At 40.7% G+C, this 19543-nt stretch overlaps 1 protein-coding gene across 2 annotated transcripts in view; it reads left to right on the top strand.

The window, feature by feature from the left end:
• Window positions 1–19142, top strand: part of LOC127644254 (cytochrome P450 4V2) — a 31732-nt gene extending 12590 nt beyond the window's left edge. The window contains exons 4-11 of one of the 2 annotated variants that reach the window (XM_052127344.1): window positions 10806–10996; window positions 12186–12255; window positions 12907–13033; window positions 13144–13317; window positions 14177–14279; window positions 16862–16996; window positions 17722–17901; window positions 18024–19142. In XM_052127344.1, coding sequence (XP_051983304.1) covers window positions 10806–10996; window positions 12186–12255; window positions 12907–13033; window positions 13144–13317; window positions 14177–14279; window positions 16862–16996; window positions 17722–17901; window positions 18024–18187 — 1144 coding nt within the window. In that variant the 3' untranslated portion in view covers window positions 18188–19142. The remainder of the gene's footprint in view (window positions 1–10805; window positions 10997–12185; window positions 12256–12906; window positions 13034–13143; window positions 13318–14176; window positions 14280–16861; window positions 16997–17721; window positions 17902–18023) is intronic. The other variant, XM_052127342.1, reaches the window with a different exon arrangement.
• Window positions 19143–19543: the final 401 nt, after the last annotated feature.

The following is a 19543-nucleotide window of genomic DNA, read 5'->3' as shown; positions in this document are numbered from 1 at the left end:
AGGCTATGCTGGTCGGAATATTCAACTAAAAAATCATCCAGATATCTTGGGTGTTGCACTGCGCGTTTGGGGCGCGCAGGTGAAACAGGGAGGCTGATTCCTTCCTTACTGGTTGCCATATCGTTGACTCTATCCGGCTCGAAGGACCATAAATTGTAGTGGGGCTTTACTGGTTTTGAAATTAGTCACCAATATGGGGTGTCTAGTCAGGACACGGAAGGCAGGGATATTCGTTGAATGGTTTAATATGTATTAGAAATAGAGATGCACAGGCACTATTTCTCATTAACTTTACAGTGTAAGTGTGGTTCTGAAGGAAAGGAAATAAACATCAATATTAACTAACATAAACACAATTGAGGTTGATAAGTCTCTCTAGCCAGTTAAATAAACAATGCTAAACACGTTCTGAAACATGAACTACAAACAGAATGCCATACAATCTACACATACGACAGAGATAAAATCTGTCACTAACTGTAAACCTAACATAAATTGCTACTATTAACCTATCCCTATGATACTTGTAACTTACTTGTGGTCACTGACGCACACAAACACAACCTGAAGCTTAACTTAGAAACTGAAACTAAACTGGCGATCGTTCTCTGTAATCCAGGGCATGTCGCAACATGTCAGAAAAGGGGCGTGGTCTGAGTGAACACTCTCTGTACATGCTCAAACTAAGTTCACATCACTTGAGCCTTTTGCACACTGCGCATCATAATGAGAGAGATCTCCAGTTGGAGAGCCAGTGTTCAATCAAACAGCATTCACGAATGCCCAAGAGAAACAGCAAGTCCGTTTGTTGACTGCGCAGCATAACGAGAGAAATCTCCAGTTGGAGAGCCAGTGTTCAATCAAACAGCATTCACGAATGCCCAAGAGAAACAGAAAGTCCGTTTGTTGACTGCGCAGCATAACGAGAGAGAAATCTCCAGTTGGAGAGCCAGTGTTCTATTACCACAGCATGGCACACAGAAAAGCGACCCGGAACCACAACACACGTTCCGTCATTGACGAGCAAGAGAGGATCTTAGACTTCTCTACTTGCTACATATTTATAGGATGGCGCCTCACACGGGAATTGGCCACAGCTCATTACGCGTTAACGAGACACCAGCTCATTACGCGTTAACTCGTACTGCTACATATACATAGAATTCATAAAGCAAGTTGCTATTTTGATGTTTCTGTTCGTTTACAATACAATACAATATTATTGTCAACTGTGGTTGAAATTTGTCTTTGACCACACCTGTACATTTCCAACACATAATTTGTCACAAAAACAATACAGTTTGAATATGTGTCTATCTTTCCCCCAAGGGGAAGTGTGCTGCCTGCTGGAATTATAAAAACACCTACATCACACCAACCATCTTTTAAAAAGTCACTACTTACAACAATTAGTTCGGTTTAAAATACAGATCACGGAACCAATTGCCTTTTTATATATATTTATTTTTGCCATGGGCATTACATAGCATCTCCAAGAGGGCAATAAAACAAACAGGTTGTACAAAGGTTGTGTGACATCTTGATGGATACTTCTGGTCTTTTTTTCACTTCTAGTAATGTATAACTCACCTAACTGACTCTGTGGTTTGCCAATCATTTTACTGGTTGTATTAACATCACTAGCCAGGGTATATTTATGTTTACAGCTGAGATGTCCATACCAGGTATGGACAAATGCCATGTTGTCAGCATCTTTAAAAAGTCTAAAATCATTCACATATAAACGAAATAAAATTGGTAAGTTGACACAGCCATGGGAGGCCCCATGTTGTCATGTTCATTGTTGTCTTTTGTTCTTTTTTGTGCTTTTATGTTGAAGTTTAGTTTAGTTCCTGTTTCCTGTTTGGTTTTTTGTAATCCTTTGTAGTTGTCATGTTCACTGTTGTCTTTTGTTTTATGCTTTTATGTTGAAGTTTAGTTTAGTTCCTGTTTCCTGTTTGGTTTTCTGTAGTCCTTTTGTAGTTCATTTTTATGATTGGTGTTCCCTTGATTGTTTCCTCCAGGTGTCCCTCATTCCCTTGTTTGTTCCTTTGTGTATTTAAACCCTGCCTTTCCTCTGTTTGTTTGTCGATTGTTGTATGTGTTAGCTCCTTGTTCCCGTTCTATGTTTTCCTTGTTTCACTCTCTCGTTTGAGGTTCCTTTTCCCATCGTGGATGTTTTCTTTTCCCCAGTGGTTGTGTTCTTTTGTTTATTAATAAAGAAAAACCGCGCTTGGATCCAAACCACCCGTCTACCTTCTCTTGCTTCACAAATCATAACAGAACGATCGACACAATGGATCCAGCGGTTCTTCAGGCAAGCTGCCACCTCCTGAACCTGAGGCAAGGAAGCCGCCCGGTGGAGGACCACATTAGAGACTTCCAGGACCTAGCGTGGGCTACCGACTTCCCAGACTCCTCCCTGGTGGTGTTCTTCCGGGCTAATCCGGGATTCGCTCAAGGAGCTGTTGCCACCAGCGACGCGCGGCTGGACGCTCCGCGATTTTGTGAGACTTTGCTGGTCGGCGGCTCGCCGCTCACTGTGGGCGTGGCAGAGGAGGACCCAACCTCGCCTCCCGCAGTGGTGACCTTCCACTCGCCCATGGCTTTTCCCATCACACCTGCCCCACCTGTCAGCGAGCAAGCCTCCACACCAGTCGTTGCCCATGAGCCTGCACGGTCCACTTCGTCTGCCCGAAGGAGGAGGAGAAGACGGGCTTCCGCCTCCTGGCCAACGCCTGCCCCGGTCTGCGAGCCAGAGCCCACGCCTGCCCCGGTCAGCGAGCCTGGGCCCTCGTCAGCCACGGTCAGCGAGCCTGAGCCCACGCCTGCCACGGTCAGCGAGCCTGAGCCCTCGTCAGCCACGGTCAGCGAGCCTGAAGCCACGCCGACCAGGAACAGTGTACCAGCGCATACCACGGTCAACCAGCCAGAGCCTGTTGCCTCAGAGGTCAGTGAGCCAGCGCCAGTAGCCTCGACCGTCCCTGAGCCAGCGCCAGTAGCCTCGACCGTCCCTGAGCCAGCGCCAGTAGCTTCGACCGTCCCTGAGCCAGCGCCAGTAGCCTCGACCGTCCCTGAGCCAGCGCCAGTAGCCTCGACCGTCCCTGAGCCAGCGTCAGTAGCCTCGACCGTCCCTGAGCCAGCGCCAGTAGCCTCGACCGTCCAAGAGCCAGCGCCAGTAGCCGTGACCGTCCAAGAGCCAGCGCCAGTAGCCAGGACCGTCCAAGAGCCAGCGCCAGTGGTCGTGCCCGTCCTAGAGCCAGCGCCCCTCGAGTCTTCCAGGGCTCCTCCTCTCGAGCCTCCTAGGGCTCCTCCTCTCGAGCCTTCCAGGGCTCCGCCTCTCAAGTCTCTCGAGCCTCCTAGGGCTCCGCCTCCCGAGCCTTCCAGGGCTCCGCCCCTCAAGCCGCTCGAGCCTTCCAGGGCTCAGCCCCTCAAGCCTCTCGCCTTCCAGGGCTCCGCCTCTCATGCCTCTCGAGCCTTCCAGGGCTCCACCTCTCAAGCCTCTCGAGCCTTCCAGAACTCCGCCTCTCAAGCCTCCCAGGGCTCCTCCTCCCGAGACTTCCAGGGTTCCGCCTCTCAAGTCTCTCGAGCCTCCTAGGGCTCCGCCTCCCGAGCCTTCCAGGGCTCTGCCCCTCAAGCCGCTCGAGCCTTCCAGGGCTCTGCCCCTCAAGCCGCTCGAGCCTTCCAGTACTCCGCTCCTCAAGCCGCTCGAGCCTTCCAGGGCTCCGCCCCTCAAACCTCTCGAGCCTTCCAGGGCTCCGTCTCTCGAGCCTTCCAGGGCTCCACCTCTCAAGCCTCTCGAGCCTTCCAGAACTCCGCCTCTCAAGCCTCCCAGGGCTCCTCCTCCCGAGACTTCCAGGGTTCCGCCTCTCAAGTCTCTCGAGCCTCCTAGGGCTCCGCCTCCAGAGCCTTCCAGGGCTCTGCCCCTCAAGCCGCTCGAGCCTTCCAGTACTCCGCTCCGCCTCACAAGCCTTCCAGGGCTCTGCCTCCTGAGCCTCCTACGGCTCCGCCTCCCGAGCCGCCTTCGGCTCCGCCTCCTGAGCCTCCTACGGCTCTGCTCCCAGAGACTCCAGAGCCTTCTAGGGCTCCGCCTCCAGAGCATCCTACGGCTCTTCTCCCTGAGCCGCCTTCGGCTCCGCCTCCTGAGCCTCCTACGGCTCCACCTCCCGAGCCTCCTACGGCTCCGCCTCCCGAGCCTCCTACGGCTCTGCTCCCAGAGACTCCAGAGCCTTCTAGGGCTCCACCTCCAGAGCATCCTACGGCTCTTCTCCCCGAGCCTCCTTCGGCTCCGCTTCCCGAGCCTCCTACGGCTCCACGTCCTGAGCCTCCCTCAGCTCCGCCTTCTGAGCCTTCTACGCCCTCGCCTCCGCCTCATGAGCCTCCCTCGGCTCCGCCCACAGTGTCTCCTGCGGCCCTTCCTACACCTCCTTTGGCGCCGCCACCCAAGTCTTCGATTGCTCCGCCTCAGAAGCCCTCCTTGGCCCCGCATCACACGGCTCCACCCGCTTCCCCAGTGGCCACTCCCAGGCCACCCAGATCGGTCCTTGCCCTGTGGCCACCTTCCTGGCCTCCTAAACCTGTCCCTGCCCCTTGGACTTCCTGCCTGCCCTCTGTGCCCCCCTGCCCCTTGTGCCCCCTTGGACTGCCCTCCTGCCCCTTGTGCCCCCTTGGACAGTCTGTCTGCCCATCGTGCCCCCCTGGTCTGTCTGTCTGCCCCTTGTGCCCACTTGGACTGTCTGTTTGCCCCTGGTGCCCTCATGTTGTTTTTGTGGGTTTTTGTCTTTTGTTTTTTGTTTTAGGATCGTCTGGAATCCGATCCTTTGAGGGGGGATTCTGTCATGTTCATTGTTGTCTTTTGTTCTTTTTTGTGCTTTTATGTTGAAGTTTAGTTTAGTTCCTGTTTCCTGTTTGGTTTTCTGTAGTCCTTTTGTAGTTCATTTTTATGATTGGTGTTCCCTTGATTGTTTCCTCCAGGTGTCCCTCATTCCCTTGTTTGTTCCTTTGTGTATTTAAACCCTGCCTTTCCTCTGTTCGTTTGTCGATCGTTGTATGTGTTAGCTCCTTGTTCCCGTTCTATGTTTTCCTTGTTTCACTCTCTCGTTCGAGGTTCCTTTTCCCATCGTGGATGTTTTCTTTTCCCCAGTGTTTGTGTTCTTTTGTTTATTAATAAAGAAAATCCGCGCTTGGATCCAAACCACCCGTCTACCTTCTCTTGCTTCCCAAATCATAACACATGTGTAATAAAGGTATTCATCTGACATACTGTATGTCCTTTGAACCAAACCCTCTGCATTTGATGCGTTAAAAAATCTCCAATCCAAAATATCATGTAAAATTATCCACTGAAATAGCATTTCTAAACTATCCACTGAAATTATGGAATCTCAGTGTAGAAATCAGTGGGTGTTTCCAAACCAGGATGGGCGTTTCTAAACTATCCAATAAAAGTAGGGAATCTCAATGGTTTGAAAACACCCACTGATTGTGAAAGCCCATTTTTGTTCTACAGATATATACTACTGCAATGAAGGTAGGTGACCGTATAGAATGCAAGTATTCAAATCTCCTAAAATGAACACTGGCTGGTTATCTGTGTGATAGAGAGCAGAGTTGAAACTCTCCGCCATTCTTTTCACAGCCATTTAATTATTGGGGCCGGGCTTATAAACAGTGGTTAAATTGGGCTGGTACGGTCTGGAATGACATTCCGACACCTTCGATTCCAAAAAGAAAAGAAATGTTAGTTTGTCAATCCATCCCATTTATTGTATTCTCCGATGTGGTTTTTGTTTGATCCCCTTGACACATTCCATCTCTATTTAGCGATTGTGCTTGTTAAAAATACGTCAAGCTCGTTATGTCAGTTGTGGACGCTGGTAAAGGTGTTCCACTTCTGTACCGCACGGTTCAATCTCTGATTCATAGAAATCGCATAATATGGAATCAACTGCTCACCCGTTTCTTAGATCGACTGATATACAGTAGCGATTTGCTTAGTTTTGTTAAAAGCTGAATACCCGAAGGGGTTTTGAATCAGGAATCCCTCACATCCAAAGCGTCATAAGACTTGAGATCAAAAGAACACTCGGCAGGCCCGTCGCCAAGGGGGGGGCATTGGGGGGCAGTGCCCCCCCAAATGATTTCTTGTAAAACCCCCCACCCCCCAAATGACTTAGTGTGTTCCCCTAATCGTTTGATATTAAAAGTCTACGATTGTGATCATTTTCACTTTCTCATCAAGTTGTTTCAGCAGAACTTATCTCACAGGAACAGTAATCTCTACAGCGGTAGATATGCATAACACATACACAGAAATGATTCAGAAAATTCATTACTCAACGCATTATTACACAGAACGTAACTTGAAATATAATTATGTTCATAAATGACTGTTAAAACATCCCAAAACAGCACCCAAACATTGCAAAGACCTACTCCATTAATTATTCAAATACAACAGTCAATGGCAAGTCTCCAGCAGCAGACCTTTCAATATGTTATTTTTGTGTTAGTAGTTTTATTTATTCAAATTACAATATGCAGTTTGTAAGTATATATATATATATATCATATAAATCATGCAATTCATTTAGTTAAGCATAGAGAATTGTTTATACATAATTTCTTTGCGCAGCTCAGCTGCGCATTGCATGCGATCTCAGAATCAAATTTTGGCGGTTTTGTAGACCTACAGCAAAGCTATGGATATAAGAAAGTGGTTTAAAGATTCGTCGTTGATAAAGACGACTTTGACCAACAACAACGTGTGTGCACGACGACTCTGGAGCTAATGAGATGGTAATTGAGAATTTGATCATTAAGTCTTACAAGGAGATCATTTCTTTGCTTTCGGAGATCGACGCAGAGCGCACATATGGTGCTGAGGTGAGGATAGAGGCCATTGGGCTTTTGAGGGAAATGTCTCAGCCTGCGTTTATGTTCATCGCACACTTTGTAAAGACAGTGTTGATGTTGTTGGATGGCCCTAACAAGGTTTTGCAAAGTGAGGACATGGACCTGTTGACTGGGTTGGAACTGGTCGCGAGTGCCTCTAAGTGTGTGAGTGAACTCCGCTGTGAGGCCAAGTTCACAGAGCTGTGGGATGCGGTCACCGATTTGGATGTTACTTCCGCACCTTCAAAACGGCAGCGCACAGTAAATAAGAATTTACACCAGTATTTCGTTGAAGAAACAACAGGACAAAAGGACAATGACAAACCAGAGCTACGAAGCTACGAAGGCTTTATTACAGTGCACTTGAACCCAGAGAGCGATCAATTTTTGAATCCGAAGTTACTTCAGCACATCATGTCATTAACAAAATCAACCGAATGATTGAGACAGAATGTATTGTTGCTAAACAGTTTATTTCTACACAAATAAACAAAGAAGGAAACGCGAAACTGACAACACAAAATCTCCTTTCAAAGTACCACAAAACATTAGAAGCAATGCCAAGTGTACTGACAGCTTTGAAGACCGGATTGACGCTTGGTGCTTCAACCGCAATGTGTGAAAATTCATTTTCAGTTTTGAGGAATGTATTCACCGACCACAGACGTTCTATGCGGCACACACGCAAGGCCCAGCTCATTCAGCTGGCATTTGAGAAGGATCTCACACGCAAGTGTCAACATGAATGGAAAGATAATGTTCTTCGGAGATTTCACTCGGAGACCCGCCGCCTTCAACTATTTTAATCAATTGTGAATACAATGCTTGCCTGCTTCATTGCTAAATTTTTATTGCAGTATGTTATGCATTGCTTTTATTATTGTTGTGTTGTTCTTGGATCCAGCTGGTTAGCCATGCTCTTTTGCTTTCATTCAAAAGAAAAAATATCCAGAGAGATACAAAGAGAGAAGAGAGAGAGAGAGAGAGAGAGAGAGAGAGAGAGAGAGAGAGAGAGAGAGAGAGAGAGAGAGAAAGATATAGTGAGAGAGGATAAAACGTATTGCTCAACAAGAGCTGAAGTCTCTGTGTATAACAAAAAAAAAAAAGAATTTTATTGCAGTATGTTATGCATTGCTTTTATTATTGTTGTGCTGTTGGTGGAAACCAGGAGCTTTTGTGACTCGTGTTTATGAAGTGTTGTAGAGTCATAAATCAAATTGGTTTTGGTGTAGTTTTAGGTTGGACTTGTATGATATGCATCACGTTGATTGTGCTTGTTACTCAAGAAAGCCACTAGATGGCACAGTGTTGTGTATGTGACGAACAATGCAGATTAACAAAAAATATCGAAATGTTAAGAGAAAATAAACAGAAACGTTGAGATCATACGGTGAAGTATTTTATTTGAATAATTGAACAAAACAAGACTATTGTGGTCTATTTTAAGTTATAGCCTAATATGGGTTGTTGTTTTGGTCTGTGTCAGATCATTAAAAAAAAGTGTGCCCCCCTATGAAAATTAAATGCCCCCCATTTGGTTTGTTCTGGCGACGGCCCTGACACTCGGCCAACAAACCTTAAAATGTTTCACTGTTATTTGTATATTGAGGTGTACTAAATTTTTGTTGATTCAGCAATTATTTTTCTTTTGGAATTTGTTTTCTAGCAAATATACAGTGGGATTCACTATAGTGAAAATGCTTCTTCATGAGGCAGTGAAGAATATTAAACTCTTATTATTTAATACAAATGTTTTCATTACCAATTATATTATCAGAATAACAATTTGAGTAAAAGGTAGTCATGCAGAAGGTGTTTGTTTCCCCTGTTAAGAACAATGTGCATTTTCTTTAATTGTAACATTATAAATAAATTTAGCCGGTTTTATTAGATGTCTCCTTAACGTGCAAGAAGTTAACTTGTCGCAACTGTCATCTGATTTTAATAAAATGTATCAAATACATGTGATATCATTCTTAATGTTTTTTCTACCGTCATCTACTAAACCAAATTTACCATGTAGTTATGTAGGGATGTGCCCATAGCAAAATACCTTATTTGGAAAGGCACGAATAATGACTTCAAAACGAATAACGGATTAATCTGAATAATATAAAAAAATACTTGTATGACTGATTATACAAAAAGCACAAGGATAAAGCAACATTTTAATAAACATATTCAAAATTTCAAATTTTTTCTAAAATGTAAACCTTATGAATGGAAATGTACAGTGCGATTTCAGATTGGATGGCCACGGTCTCGACTCTGTAAATTGTTTGCGGAGCTTGTCAAATGTAACATTATCTAAGATATGACATTATATACACTTTCCACTTCTTGAATGTATTCTTAATATATCACTCGATTCACACGTGATCCTCATGCAGCTATTTATTTATAGCCAAAACCTGAGCTTGATGTTAAATTCCTGACCTCAATTGATTAAACGTCGGAGCTCGTCTTTCCATCTCTTAAAGTTGGCCACATTTATATCCACATCAGTGATTAAGGTAATTAACTGGTTAAAACTTTATTCCAAAAAAGTTTAGATGCTCCATAAAGGTTTAAATGCTCCATAGAGTATTCATCTACCATGTCTCCTTATGTAAAATGAAGAAACTGAACCACCTCCTTTGACAATTTGAAAATGTTAAGTGTTGTTGCAATCTGGTAAGGCACTATATAAATGTAACATTATAATAATAATAATAATAATTATTATTATTATTATTATTATTTAACTAAATAATAGTCCAATCTTAAAAAAAATACTGTTTGTTTGCTATATTGTTTTTATTTTAATTTATTTTAATGTTTTAATTTGTATTTAGTATTCACTGCAAAATGTGTGCTTGACATTTCACATTTTGCTTGACACCTCCTGTCTCCAGAAATATATTATTATACATGAACAGACAAATTAAAATTCTGTTCCATGCAGATATTAATATCTGAAATACCTGGAGAAACCACACCGTATTCCACAGTTAATATAGCCTACAAATTCAGCTTCATCTGGTGAGAAAAATGGGTGTTTAGTTTTTTAGCACTTACAGTTTAAGCCCTGCCCACACCCGGTTCTATCCGAATACAGAGACAGATACAGAGAATATTGTCATATGAACAGATACAGATACAAATACATATATTGCAACATAACCCTATTTTAGATTTACCCCACCTCTGAAATCCCAATTTAACCCCTGCATATAAGTCAGTTGACCAAACTCAAGTGGCAGGTAGAATAGTTTAAAAAGATTCAATCAGTATTTCATTGTCTGGATTGCAAATCTTCTCTCTCATACAAACTCTTTAGCTCATTTATAATCCACACAAGTACATAAAACTCCACCCCACCGACTTTTGTGATTCAGCTTCAACACTGTCAGCTCTGATGCTAGTATATCCACTTGGTGGAGGCCTGGGATGATTTTTTTAACCAAGTTTCTGTTAGGCAGACAAGATTGCTCATACTAAAATCAGTCAAATTCCAGCCTTGGCTCATCCAGTTTGTTATTAAGTGAACGGACATTCGACAGAGTAATTACTGGCAGCGGAGGATTCATTTGATCCTCCCACGTGTTGATTATTCTCACAGACCCAGGTGGCGTCACACAATTGATTTAAGGCAATTGATTAAGGTGATTACTGAACATAAAAACCAAACTAACTTTACAAGATGCATTTCAGGCAGTTGTCTAACAAACAAGACTTACACACCATGAGCGAAAAACAAACTTAAGCTGAAACTAGGGAAATTAATAGTAAAAAACGGTTAGTAGTGAACAAACAAACAGACGCAGGTGTAGTAAAGGGTCAGCAGAGCTGGGCCCCCCCAAAAATGCAAAAACACACAGGTCAAATAAAGGAAACTTGTCTTCAATCCACTCTGTCTTTCTCTCTTTCAGTACAGGGGATAAGTGGAGACGCAGACGTAAGATGTTGACTCCAACATTTCATTTCTCTATTCTGACTGAGTTCCTGGAGGTGATGAATGAGCAGGCGGAGGTGCTCATAGAAAAACTAGAGAAGCATGCTGGGAAAGGCCCATTCAACTGCTTTAACCACATCACTCTCTGTGCACTTGACATCATCTGTGGTGTGTCTGATTTTCTGTGTGTCTCTAGAGGCATCAAAAGGAATTGAAATCTGATTGTTTGAGTGGCTGGATATTGGCTCAACATATGGCATGAGTATGGGCTGTTAATACCTGTTTGCATGAGCAAAGGAAGATGGGGGCAATATTTGAACTTGTTTGAAAACCATATTTTCATAATATTTTTTGGTGCCGCAATAGCCATGGAAATTACACATTTCACATTTAAAATGCCCCATCTATTAGGTGCTTTCCCACCATCAGTCTGAACAGTTCTGAGCATAGTGAGAAATGGCTCCAGTTACATTTGAACTTAAAATGTTCTGTACGGTAAAATTACAAACCGTTCCCCACGCAGATTTCTTTGGTAGAACGCCTTTAACAGTGTGGCAACTCACGATTAATCACATACCCAGTTAGTCCCTTTTAATCTTGATTTCTCAGCACCACACAGAGTGCAACAGTCTGGTTGCAGAAGTTAAAATACCCTTTACCCCCTATTTTTTCCATAGGGGATTTATGATAACTTGCAAACCTTTAAACACAGACCAACTGTTAACTCTGAGGTTGTTAATCAATAGGATATGAGCATATTTAAGCCATCAGTCTGTTATTTCAATTAAAATTTTATTTATTTATTTAAATAGTTCATTAGTGAATTCCTTGTGAAAAACAGCTGTGTCAGTTAGCCCAGACCAATACAGAACAGCATGGTTCACCAATAGTAACCATTCGTCCCAGTGTTAGAAAAGTACTTTATGGAATTATACCACAGTTTTGTCAAATAAAAACTAAAAAACCTAAATCAAAGAATGCCCAAACCATCATATCAAATTTAAGTTATAGTATCTACAGTACTTTCCACTAAAAAAATAGTTGCCAACAGGAAGTGGCCCATTAATTTAAGCACCTTAAAGTGATCCAAGTAGTCAATGGAATGATATAATTACAGCTAAAAACCAACATGTTTGTATAACCAATAACCGCACATTTTAAATGCTTTCAAGCCAATCAGATTGCTGGATTGAACCTAACTATTGTATTATATGACTGACACAACGCATTGAGATGTGTGTTTATGATCTTTTGGAGGTTTTATTTTGTAGTAAGAATAGGAATCCATAATGATTTTGTGTTTTTGAGATTGTGAAGCAAGTATCAAACATTTCAAAATATAATTGTTCCATTTCAGAGACTGCCATGGGAAAGAAGATCTATGCACAGAGCAATTATGACTCTGATTATGTGCGCTGTGTGTACAGGTTAGTGTTTACTGTATTCACTATATTTGTTATTATGGCAGAGAGACATGTGGAGGCTGAACAGTTAAAAAAGTTAGAAGAGCTGTTCAGACTGCCATTTTAGTACAAATCAAAGGTTTGTAAAAAATATATATATAAAATAACTGTGCAAACTGACTTATGACTCATGTGTGCATGTTTATCTGGGTATATGAGTTAATGTGTAAGTCATGTTTGTTTAGATAGCCATCAGTTGTACGGCCTTTAGACTGTGTCTAGTACTATTCAAGTACTTACGTATGCAAATGCACAGTAAGGTGAAAACTGTAATATAAAGTGTGACCAAAAAGTTTGTTGTGATAGGGTAATAGACAATATTCTTACAGTTTTAGAATACTTGACATCAGGGAGTTCTGACTTATTCAGGTGTGTTAAAGAAAAGTCTATGGCTATGTTCGGAATGGAATACTAGCACACTGCTTACTGTGCAGTATAAATATATTGCACATTTTGGTAAGTGTAGTTTGTCATCAGGATATACAGAAAAATGGCATACATTGTACTTTATACATTACTGCATATTGCAGAAATAGTGCAAATCTTTTGGTAGTATGCTATTCCAAACAGAGCTCATTACTTGCAAGTCTCAATCCTCTTGTTCTAAATGTCCAGAATGAGTGACATCATCACCAGGCGCCAGAGAATGCCTTGGTACTGGCCTGACTTTGTGTATAACTATTTTGGGGAAGGCAGAGAACACAACCGTAGCCTGAAGATCCTTCACTCTTTCACAGAGAGTGTGAGTGTCTTTGTGGTGTATTTAAAGTGTGTCTTTCAGTCTTTACACCATCTAGATTTGGATGTACAGGCTGCGTATTGATTGGCTTTTTGTGTTTCTCTGTCTCACAGGTAATTTATGAAAGGGCGGAGCACATCACCTACATTGAGTCCGACAGCGAATCAGATCAAGGGATGAAGAAAAGGAGGGCTTTCTTGGATATGCTGTTAAAAACAACAGATGAGGATGGGAAAAAGCTAACTCACAAAGACATACAGGAGGAAGTGGACACCTTTATGTTTGAGGTGGGAGCTGTTAAAATAACTTAAATGGTTAGTTCACCCAAAAATTATCCGGTAATATACTCACCCTCAAGCCATCCTAGGTGTTTATGAATTTATTCTTTCAGCCAAACACAATCACATTTATATAAAAAAATATCCTGGCTCTTCTAAGCTTTATAATGGGATTGAATGGTACATTAGATTTTAAAGCCCAAAAACAAGCACCCATCCATCAAAAAAGTAATCAATACAGCTCCAGGGGGTTAATAAAGGCCTTCTGAAGTGAAGCAATGCATTTTTGTAAGAAAAACTTTATAAACTATAATCACTGGCTTCCACTATCCTCTGCGCTTCCGCGTTCGTCACTTCTCACCGGAGCTTACACTATGCCTACCTACGTCATATGCCGGCTGTTACCGGAAGCCATTGATTATAGTTTATAAAGTTATAAATACGGATATTTTTCTTACAAAAATGCATCGCTTCGCTTCAGAAGGCCTTATTTAACCACCTGGATCCATATGGATTACTTTTTTGATGTATGGATATGCTTTTTTTGGCTTCAAAATCAAAGGTACCATACACTCCCAAAATAAAGCTTGGAAGAGGCAGGATATTTTTTTATATAACTCCGATTGTGTTTGGCTGAAAGAAGAAAGTCATATACAACTAGGATGGCTTGAGGGTGAGTAAATTATGGGATAATTTTCATTTTTGGGTGAACAAACCCTTAAATGTACTGTGCTGTTGTAGCACTTCTGTAGAGTGATTTGGTTCCTGATATTTTTGCACTAACATGAGCCTCAATTTAAATTTGGAATAATCTGAAGTAGGGTTATAAGGGTTTGTTTAGCGTGTGTTTTTTGCCTGAATTTTGCAGGGTCATGACACTACAGCTGCCTCCATGAACTGGGCCATACATTTGTTAGGCTCCCATCCTGAAGTTCAAAGAAAGGCACAACAAGAACTATTTGAGGTGTTTGGTGAGTTAAGCCCACAAGCAGTTCAGTTTTATATTGTTCACAGTTGATGGAATAGTTCACCCAAAATGTTTAAAGAATCTTCACATAGATCTTTCCCATACAACAACAATTTATAGTTACCATGGGCTGTCAAGCTCCAAGAAGGAGATATATACATACATACATACATACAGTTGAACTAAGAAGTTTACATACACCTTAGCCAAATACATTTAAACTCAGTTTTTCACAATTCCTGACAAACATTAAAAAACATTCCCTGTCTTAGGTCTGTTATTTTAAGTATGTGAAATTAAAGAAATAAAAGCTAAAATAAACAATTCTCTACTATTTTTCTGACATCACATTCCCAGTGGGGCAGAAGTTTACATGCACTTTACCAGTATTTGGTAGCATTGCCTTTAAATTTGGTCTACATTTTGGGTTGCCTTCTACAATCTTCTTACAATAAGTTGCTGGAATTTTGGCCCATTCCTCCGGACAGAACTGGTGTAACTGAGTCAGGTTTGTAGGCCTCCTTAATCTCACATGCTTTTTCAGTTCAGCCCACAAATTGGATTGAGGTCAGGGCTTTGTGATGGCCACTCCAATACCATGTCTTTGTTGTCCTTAAGCCATTTTGCCACAACTTTGGAGGTCTGCTTGTGGTCATTGTCCATTTGGAAGACCCATTTGCGACCAAGCTTTAACTTCCTGGCTGATGTCTTGAGATTTTGCTTCAATATATCCACAAAATGTTCCTTCCTCATGATGCCATCTATTTTTTGAAGTGCACCAGTCCCTGTTGCAGCAAAGCACCCCCACAACATGATGCTGCCACCCCCATGCTTCACGGTTGAGATGGCGTTCTTCGACTTGCAAGCCTCACCCTTTTTCCTTGATAACAATGGTCATTATGGCTAAACAGTTACATTTTTGTTTCACCAGACCAGAGAACATTTCTTCAAAAAGTAAGATCTTTGTCCCCATGTGCACTTGCAAACTGTAGTGTGGTGTTTTTATGGCAGTTATGGAGCAGTGGCTTCTTCCTTGCTGAGCAGCCATTCAGGTTATATCGAATTAGGACTCGTTTCACTGTGGATATTGATACTTGTCTACCCATTTATCGAATTAGGACTCGTTTCACTGTGGATATTGATACTTGTCTACCCATTTCCTACTGCATCTTCACAAGGTAGTTTGCAGTTGTTCTGGGATTGATTTGCACTTTTTGCACCAAACTGCGTTCATTTCTAGGAGACAGAATGGGTCTCCTTCCTGAGCATTATGATGACTGCATGGTCCTATGGTGTTTGTACTTGCATACTATTGTTTGTACAGATGAACGTGGTACCTACGGGCATTTGGAAATTGCTCCCAAGGATGAACTAGACTTGTGGAGGCCCACATTTTTTTTCTGAGTTCTTGGCTGATTTCCCATGATATCAAGCAAAAAGGCACTGGGTTTGAAGGTATTCAAATTGACGCCAATTAGCCTTGACATAATTTTCTGGAATTTCCAAGCTGCTTAAAGGCACAGTTAACTTGGTGTATGTAAACTTCTGACCCACTGGAATTGTGATATAGTCTATTAAAAGTTAATCAATCTGTCTATAAACAATTGTTGGAAAAATTACTCATGTCATGCACAAAGAAGATGTCCTATATACTGTGTGTGTGTATATATATATATATATATATATATATATATATATATATATATATATATATATATATATATATTATTATTATTATGGCGATTTAAAATTTTATCATCTTTTACTCACCCTAATGCCATCCCAGATGTGTAAAACTTTCTTTCATCTGCTGAATATAAAAAAAAGATTTTTAGAAGAATATTTCAGCTCTGTAGGTACGCACAAAGCAAGTGAATGGGTACCAACATTTTGAAACTTCAAAAGGACATAAAATCAGAATTAAAGTAATCCAAAAGACTCCAGTTAAATCCATAACTTCATTAGCTATATACTAGGTGTGGGTACTATCAGTCTCAACTTTAATTTTACTTTCACTTTCACATTCTGCTTTTGTTTTTGGCGATTTGCAATCTTCTTTCATATCCCCACCAACTGGTCAGGGAGGACAATTTATGGTAAAAACTGACTTAAATATTGATCTGTTTCTCACCCACACTTATCATATCACTTCTGAAGATATAGATTTAACCACTGGAGTCTTATGGATTACTTTTATGCTGCCTTTATGTGCATTTTTGAGCTTCAAAATTGTGGTATCTATTCAATTCCATTGTGAGGATCAACAGAGCTGAGGTATTCTTCTAAAAATATTTGTTTGTTTTAGCAGAAGAAAGAAATTCATAAACATCTGGGATGGCATGAGGGTAGGTAAATGATGGGAGAATGTTCATTTTTGGGTGAACTATCCCTTTAAATAAGAAGAGGATCTTAAGTTGTGTTGTATGTGCTAGGCTTTACTTTGTTGTGTCCTGTTTTGGTGTGGCCTGCAAGTGCTGTGTTGGAAAATCAGTTTATTTAATATACAGCTAAAAGGGCTCCGAACAGCTTGAAACTCTAGTTACTTGTCTGGTATCTGTATCATTTTGCTTTGTGTGTGTGGGTCAGGTGAGTCTGAAAGGCCTATAAACACGGAGGATCTGAAGAAACTGCGTTATCTGGAGTGTGTTATAAAGGAGTCTCTGCGTCTCTTCCCCTCTGTACCATTTTTTGCTCGAACCATCTGTGAGGATACACAGATCAGTAAGTACAACATATCATTATGTTGTGTTAGTGCCAAAGTACACTGAAAAAAGTTATGCCAGGTAACCTAAAAAATGTGGTTACATCTAAATCAACTGGTTGTATTCAAGTAATATGAAGTGATTATAAACAAATGCAAAAAACACAATTAGATGTTCATTGCAATACGATATTATCAGTATTGTTCCAATTGATAATATTTGTTTTAAAATTAATATAACTTGTATACTTGATTCTTTCTTATCACCCCTTAGACTGTGGTGAAGCCTATACATGTTCAATCAACTTGTACTGCAGGTGAAATGAATAGTTTGTGAAAGTGGCTTGAATGTTTTCTTTCTCATTGAGCAAATCAATAAACTTGTCATCCCTGCAGCAGCTTGTAGAAAGCATTTTATTTTTTGGTCGGCTTGCTAGAGAACACAGTTGTCTTTCACACTGTGATGTTCTTCTCATCTGTGATGGGCAGACCAGCTGAAAGTTGCTTTGCACCACCTACCACTCTGGGATAAAAATGCTTGTTAAATAGCACCACCAATTATAAAGGCATTAATGTGCTAAAAGCAATATTTCATGTGATTTTTGTCGCATTATCGCGTCACTTCTGGTGTGCAAAGGCCTTTAGAAAGAAAGGTGGGCATATGGTTTATACTTGCATATATGCCAGACTACACTATTGATCTTATGTGATTGTCTGTGGCATATTTGTTGTGCGTATTCTGTAGATGGTTATAAAGTCCCTAAAGGAGCAAATGCCATCATCATTACCTACGCCCTCCACCGTGACCCTCGTTTCTTCCCTGACCCAGAGGAGTTCCGTCCTGAACGCTTCTTGCCAGAGAATGTGGTTGGGCGACATCCTTATGCCTTCATTCCTTTCTCTGCCGGCCTACGCAACTGCATTGGTAAGATGCACACAACCATACACATGACTCATGGAAGTGATGTGTCTCTTCCTTTCCATTCTGTTTCAAATAACATAGACAGATTTTGTATGTGTGTGATGGATGTTGTGCATGTGTTGTAGGCCAGCGGTTTGCTGTGATGGAGGAGAAGGTTATTCTGGCTTCTATTCTGCGCTACTTTAATATAGTGGCGTGTCAGAAGAGGGATGAGCTCCGTCCAATGGGGGAACTGATCCTGAGACCAGAACAAGGCATCTGGATTACACTGGAGCGCAGAAAATGCTAACAAACACAATGACACTCACATAGATTGATGTTGAGCAGTGCAAATCTTCTGTAACTGAAAATACTACAAAATATGTTTAATGACTTGTATGAAATGTCAAATTTCAAGACGTCTAAAAGAAGTCGCAAATTCTCATATAATCCATACTTTTGTCTAAGAGAACTATTTGTAATTTTACACTTAACATATAGTAATATTATGAGAAACATAATTTGTACCAGTTTATTATGAAACATTAATATTAAAGAGTCTACACTATATAATGTCTCTATGTCATGCTCATTTTAACTGATGTCAAATTTGGTTTAGCGTGCTTGTTTTAACTAAGTTTAGCATTTTGCACTTTAACTATGAAGGTCATGAAAATACAAACAGTTTCTCAAAGTTTCACCACATGACATGTTGTATAGTGTGTGTTAAAAAAGACCTAATTTTATAGGTCAGTGAATTCAGCATAAAAAAACTACATCACAAAACATTATGGGGTCAGTAATGACTTCCATTGATAAAGTTACATGGCTAGTTAAGAGTGATTTGCAAATATGTGACACAATGGGGTATTAATGTGACCCAGCACTGTCTTCATTTTCATGAATAATTAACCAACATAAAATATTTTAATTACTGCCCAAGAAGATGAGTCTCTGCGAAGCTTTGGATGGGGGTTTATAAAATCATTAAATTTATTTTGTAGAATACTCAGTGAAAAACAACAAAATACAAGTTTTCTTGTATTTTGTACCTTTTATGACCTAACTGATATGCTTTCAAAATACTAACAACAGACATCACTTACAGAGAAAACATTTTATAATTGCAGAATATTACAACAGCAAATGTCCCATATGGTCACTATATCATATATCATGGTATCTAATAGATTGGAAACATTCAACATTATATTCCAAATCACTACTGTCACTATATAAATTTGGAAAGAAGTAAAAATCCACACGCATTTGAAGTTGAATGAACTAACATGCATGTAAATTAATTACTTGACACATTTAACACAGAGTAATATGAAAAAATGCAAACATAATGAACAGAAACCTTTAAATGTGTTACAAAGTTTGTGAAAATAAATATTTTAAATTGCATTTCAACAAAGTGGATTTTATATTTGCTATAAATTACATATTCTAAATGACATAATTTTGCTGAACATTTTTTTTATTGGGGAAAATGTTTTAAATATAAATAAAAATGTTTTAATTATTTTACAATTATTTTGGTTTTGGAAATGTATGTGAGTAGATAAATGCCCAAATGCAAACTGCTATATAGTATCCCAATTTTTAATGAGCACAGAGAACTAAGCCCTCGATAGGTTGGCTTCCCCAAGGGTGTAAACAC

Source organism: Xyrauchen texanus, chromosome 5 (genome assembly GCF_025860055.1).
Source record: "Xyrauchen texanus isolate HMW12.3.18 chromosome 5, RBS_HiC_50CHRs, whole genome shotgun sequence".
Lineage (NCBI taxonomy): Eukaryota > Metazoa > Chordata > Actinopteri > Cypriniformes > Catostomidae > Xyrauchen > Xyrauchen texanus.
This window is presented reverse-complemented; position numbering and strand designations above follow the sequence as displayed.